Genomic DNA, 6328 nt, shown 5'->3' on the forward strand with positions numbered 1-6328 from the left:
TAATAATAATAATAATAAAAAATATAGATTAAATTATATTAATAAACATATGCCACTTCATTAAATAAATATAATAACCAAAAACAACCGGAGGACTGTACGTCAAAATTTTGTTAGCCACGGTGTGATCTGGCGGAGGGAATTCTAAAGTTCTCCAAAGTTTGAATATCAAGGAGCAAAAATGATTGAATATCAAGGAGCACCGCCTTAGGTAGAGTGGGAAAGAGGCGGGGCCCACTTGGCCGCTCCTCCCAACCCGAAAATTAGGAGGAAAGTCTTAGCTTACCTCTAATCTTAAGGAATCTAACCAATAACGGAGGTAGAAGGCTTCCCTAAAAATGGGCTTCGCCAAATATAGCTAGACAGGACTAAAATTGAAAGTCCCATTAACCAAATCAACGGTCCCAATTGATCACCGAAAGAAGATCAACGGTCACAAACACCTATTTCTGGCCTGCCCATCTCTTCTTTTTGGCCTCTCAGTCACCGATTTCCATTGAGTAATCGGTCGTCTTTCGTAGGGAGAACTTCGGACGATTTTCAGGCGTTTTCGGGGTTATATTAGGTAATTTTATCTCCCTCTGATGCTATTCATGTCTGGATTTGATCGTGACTGTGTTGTGTTTCGGCCATTTAGCTGAAGCAGATCGAGGTCTCTGCTTGCGTTTTTGATCGAGGGTTTCTGATATTTTTTTTTCCTTGGGGTTTTGGTGGCTAGGTTTTTTTTAGTAGCAGCCATGTCTCTCAGACCCATGTCGCGGACTGAGGTCCGAAAGAAGACGTACAAGGTGGCCGTTGATGCAGATGAGGCCCGAAGGAAGCGAGAGGATAATATGGTCGAAATCAGAAAGAGTAAGAGAGAGGAGAGCCTTCAGAAGAAGAGAAGGGAGGGTATGCAAGCGCAGCAATTTGCACCCACCGTGCAATCGTCTGCCGTTGAAAAGAAGGTATGTGCCATGCCCCTTTTTTGTAAGATCTGCTCTCTTTTTAATGATTAGGGTTATGGATTTTAGGGTTTTTTTTTTTATCTGGGTTTTGTTTGAGTCCATGCATTATTTGTTTGTTTAGTGCCAAACCCGTGGCTGTGCTGATAGGTGTTTTGCTACTTCGAACGTTTTAGGGGTTATATCTCACATGGCCATCGGAACAATTAAACTTTAGGGTTATAAACTGTAACAGATTTGTCTTTATGCTAATGGGTTATGTGTTGCTATTTTCATTAGCTTATTTTATGTTCTGGGTGTATTTAAGTTAAAATATGTAATGAGCTGTTGATGTAATTGGTTATAGGCCTTCTTCATGCACATGCAGGTCCGTTGACATTTTATTCTTCGAGTCTGTGTGCTCACTGAATAACATTTCTTATCTCTCATATGTTGTATCTGTGGTTTTATCTATCCTTCTTGTTGTTCTTTATTAGTAAAGTGTTGTTGGTGTGTTGCTTTCGTGATAAATGCATTCGATCACGATAGCAATTAATTATCTCGAAGCCAAAATGATCAAGCTGGATGTGGTCAAGTGGTAAATCTAGACCAATTCCCCTTAGAATGTTGTTTTGGTAATGCTGCCAATTGTTGTGATACACCGAGTTCAATTGTTACAATATGTTGTGATAACTCTAGTTCAATAAGTCTAGGTGGTTGTTTCTAGGGATTAAATCCTGTCTTGAAGCCAAGACGGTAAAGCTGGATGTGATCAAGTGGTAAATCGAGACCAATCCCCCCTGTAGTGGTGTTATTTCAATGATTTGTTAATGCGGCCAATTGTTGTGATACACCCAGTTCAATTGTTGCTGGATGTGGTCAAGTGGTAAATCGAGATCAATCCCCCTTAGAATATGTTGTTTTGTTGATGTGGCCAATTGTTGTGATATCTTGTGATAACACTAGTTAAATAAGTCTAGGTAGTTTGTTCTAAGGATTCAATCTCAATGGAATTTGTGGCATCTAAGGTTGTGGTATCTACTCTTAAAGTTCTAGTCATATTTGTCAATATTGAATCTTCAAAACTCTTAAAGTTGTCCTATTTGTTAAGATTGAATCTTCAAGATGGTCAAGTATGTTGTGATTAAGGGGTAAATGAAAGATTTAGGATTAATAACTCTCATAGAGCTTGCTATTGCGTTAATTCAGACATTCGTTGTGATATCATTATTTAACTATGCCTAGGCAGTTTATATCTAGAGGAATATATACCACTATGTAGTGGCAGCTATGATCTTATTTGACGTTTTTGTTTCCTTTTTTGATTAGTTTTATTTTATTTTTTGTTTTTGCAGTTGGAGAGTCTTCCTGCTATGGTTGCAGGAGTATGGTCCGATGAACCAAACCTGCAACTTGAAGCAACAACCCAATTCCGAAAGTTGCTTTCAATTGGTATTTACATCAAATCTCATGTATTAATTGTCAATGAACTGTCATTTTGTTTGTGTCTGTTTTGTCCATCAGGTGACTGACCATTTGTTTTGTTCTTGTGACAGAGCGTAGTCCTCCTATAGAGGAAGTTATTGATGCAGGTGTTGTTCCTCGCTTTGTTGAATTCCTGACGAGGCATGATTTTCCACAGCTGCAGGTGAAGGACCTAATTGTTTTATCTATACATGATAGAAGGCAGGAGTGTACTTCATTGATTATTTCATGAAAGGGTTGAGGGATTCTGTTTTGTTTCTCCTATAGTGTTTCAGTGGTCTGAAAGTGTGGCTTTGTGGCTTTTGCCTGCCTGATTACAGTTTGAAGCTGCATGGGCTTTGACAAACATAGCTTCAGGAACATCAGAGCATACACGAGTTGTGATTGACCGTGGAGTTGTGCCAATATTTGTACAACTGCTAAGTTCACCAAGTGATGATGTTCGTGAGCAGGTTAGAGAACTTTTTTTAATGTTTCGTTACTTTGTTTCTAATACAGAGTTTTTGTCCAATATTTCTATTCTGCAGTAGAGCATTTTGCCAAGAAATTTAGTCCAAGTTTTTGTTTCTGCATTTGGACCTATAATGCCATTGTTGTTTAATATATTGTCTTTACACGGTAATAGGCTGTTTGGGCATTGGGAAATGTGGCTGGCGACTCGCCTAAATGCAGAGATCTAGTTCTCAGCCATGGTGCCCTGATGCCACTCCTTGCTCAACTGAATGAGCACGCTAAGCTTTCTATGTTGAGAAATGCCACTTGGACCTTGTCTAATTTCTGTCGAGGCAAGCCACAACCTGCATTTGACCAGGTAGGGAATTTATACTGTTGATTTTGTAAATAATTTTGCCTTGCTCGTTCTATTAATTTGTCATCCTTGGCCATAGAAATATATGTTGCGGGTGTGAAATTTTCATGAACCATTTTCTTGCAGACAAAGCCAGCTCTACCAGCACTTGAGCGTCTGATTCATTCGAATGATGAAGAAGTCTTAACAGATGCTTGCTGGGCTCTGTCCTATCTGTCTGATGGAACAAACGATAAAATTCAAGCTGTGATTGAGGCTGGTGTCTGTCGAAGATTGGTTGAGCTTCTGCTGTAAGCATAAACACTGAAAAAATGATGAACATTTTTGAGCTTCTATGTATTGTTAATGTTGTAGATAGGTGTATTTTGTGTAAGGATATTAATGTTAAGAATGTTTTCTATTAGTTTCAGATTTATGTTTTTTAGATAAAGGTTAGAGGTTGATCAGTGCTATTATTTTGCTTTAAGGCATTTGAAAATTTAAATTCTACATGTTTTGTCTCTACAGTCATCCATCTCCATCTGTTCTTATCCCTGCTCTCCGGACTGTGGGCAATATTGTAACTGGAGATGATGTACAGACTCAGGTACATCCTGTCTCTATTTGCATCTGGTTTGAAATTTGAAATATTGTAGGTCAATCGATGGTGTACACATCCAAGTGGAGATTTAATTAGTCTTCTATACAATCCCACATAAATTAAATGTTTCAGTGCATTCTTTGATATAGAGTGAATACTTATGTTTTATTTGCTAGACTATGTTCTCAAGTAATTTTGTCGGGATGTGTTGCCTCAGTACATTATCAACAATCAGGCACTTCCCTGCCTCTTGGCACTGTTGACCCATAATCATAAGAAAAGTATCAAGAAGGAAGCATGCTGGACCATCTCAAACATAACTGCAGGAAACAAAGATCAAATACAGGTTCCTTAGCTACTGCTTTATAGATTAAGAATGACACTTCATCGTGGGTGTCTCATTCCTTATAAAATGCTGTTTAAGTTCATGTATCCTGATTTTGGGTTGGTTTACAGGCTGTTATCGATGCAAACATCATTCCTCCTCTTGTACAGTTGCTGCAAACTGCTGAGTTTGATATCAAGAAAGAAGCAGCATGGGCTATATCTAATGCTACTTCTGGTGGTACACATGATCAAATCAAGTATGTATCTGATGAATATATATGATCAACACAAGCATTTGCTAAAATGGGTTGTCTAGTAACTAACAAAGGGTGTAAAATTACAAAATGTAATGTAACGAGATGTGTTTGTTGCTGATAATAGTCGGTGTGATGTAGATGTTCAAGAACTTGTGTCAGTTGATACAATGAGAAAAACTACTGATTCCTGCTTTTGTTTGCAGATATCTTGTGAATCAAGGATGCATCAAGCCTCTATGTGATCTTCTAGTCTGTCCAGACCCAAGAATTGTAACTGTTTGTCTTGAAGGGCTAGAGAATATTTTGAAAGTTGGGGAAGCAGAGAAGGACCTGGGGAACACTGGAGGTGTAAATCTCTATGCACAGTATATTGACGATGCTGAAGGACTTGAGAAGATTGAGAACCTGCAAAGTCATGACAATAATGAAATTTATGAAAAGGCAGTAAAGATTCTTGAAACTTATTGGCTGGAAGATGATGAAGATGACCAGACGTTACCTGCCACTGGAGATGCTGCACAACCAACATTCAATTTTGGTGCAAATCAACCAACAGTTCCTTCTGGTGGATTCACCTTTGGTTGAAAAGGTATACTTATGTTTTACCTATAATATTGGTTCAATTGTTGGTTTTCTTATACTACTTTGCTTTAACATACATACCACTACTAAATTTCAGGAATTTCAGCTATTGCAACCCGGGGGGCGATGCTGTGGGTGTTTCAAAGAAAATATTCCAAGGCCTTATTACTACACTGTAGTCAGTCGTATGCAAGCAAATGCATGGTTTTTGGATGTCACTGGTGGCAGGTTACTTCTGTTGGTATGTCGTTATGACAGTACTAACAAAATCGTGCAGATATAAGCTCCTCATTTTGAATGGGTTGGCCTTAGTTGGCTTGGTGGTGCAGTTTCCATGCTGTACTAGTAAGGTGGTCTTTGTCCATAAGTCATAAAATTGCATAGTTAGATAAATGGACTCTTATCCAATGAGCCTTCTGACCTTTAAAGCTCAATGCTTGAGCTTATTGATATGTTGCCAAGTTGAATGCCAACTTCTGGGTGTTTAGACGAGAAGCAGTTTGATGGGTCATCAAGGCTCATGGTCATACTAATTGCCTGGTTCTACTTGCATGTGTCCTCCATTTCATCAGAGTCATTTCATCAAAGAGTCTGTCCCATATCGGTCTTGTGGCTAGTAAATGGCCTTACTAACATACTGTTCTGGGATAATCCTGGAACTGTGAGAAGTGCATGTAATCATGTGCTCTCTTCCTCTCCTCTGGCATTTTACCCAGAGTTTGCATTGGATTTTTCACGTTCAAGTGAGTCCTGATCCCTCTCTCCCCTTCTCTTTCTTGTGACAAACTTTGGATGACCCAGAGTTTTGTTCGGATTTCCACTTTCAAGTGAGTCCTATGACCCTTTTTTTCTCCCTCTCTTTCTCGTGCTAAACTGTGGACGAGAATAGAGAAATTTGTCTCTTGGAAGTCTGATAGGATTTCCTCCTCATACGGTACATTCTGTGTCTCAGACCCCTCCTGTTGCCAGTGGTCATTCTATTTTGGTAGTTGAAACTTTTATTGAATCATTTTATGCACTCGCAATATTTGTCTCCGGACTTGGAGACTGTTTTGCTATGTAATTTTTTAGAATTCTATTGTTAATGAATTTAGAGGCCTTCTATCAACGTTTTTATGTGTTTGGATAAAATAAGCTCGAGTTTTGAGATCATGTTGGGATTGTTTTATAAAATATGTCTATGCATCTGAATGGCTATACTTGGTCTGCAGATATTTTGACAATGGATTTCGGTCGATGTTGCATTACTTTTATCTCTTTGAACGTCTGATACAGTTGACTGTTGGTTTTATCTTTGAACATCTGTTGCTGGATAGTTATTTCTTTTCTTTGTGTAGTGATGACAGGTTTAAACTGAATGTGGTTA

General features: G+C 38.6%; 1 protein-coding gene across 1 annotated transcript; it reads left to right on the forward strand.

Annotated features, from left to right (window-relative positions):
* Positions 1–409: 409 nt before the first annotated feature.
* LOC149174668 (importin subunit alpha-1-like) lies at positions 410–6114 on the forward strand. The gene is made up of 12 exons (XM_089419379.1): positions 410–565; positions 719–947; positions 2279–2375; positions 2480–2571; positions 2729–2860; positions 3034–3219; positions 3343–3506; positions 3724–3802; positions 4014–4142; positions 4253–4380; positions 4584–4969; positions 5060–6114. Exons 2-11 carry the CDS (start codon positions 738–740, stop codon positions 4963–4965), a joined length of 1599 nt encoding a protein of 532 aa, XP_089275505.1. The 5' UTR covers positions 410–565; positions 719–737; the 3' UTR covers positions 4966–4969; positions 5060–6114.
* Positions 6115–6328: the final 214 nt, after the last annotated feature.

The sequence above is a fragment of the Pinus tabuliformis genome, chromosome 4_1, assembly GCF_031772625.1.
Source record: "Pinus tabuliformis cultivar Carrire ecotype Pingquan chromosome 4_1, CPIR1, whole genome shotgun sequence".
NCBI classification, from domain to species: Eukaryota; Viridiplantae; Streptophyta; class Pinopsida; order Pinales; family Pinaceae; genus Pinus; species Pinus tabuliformis.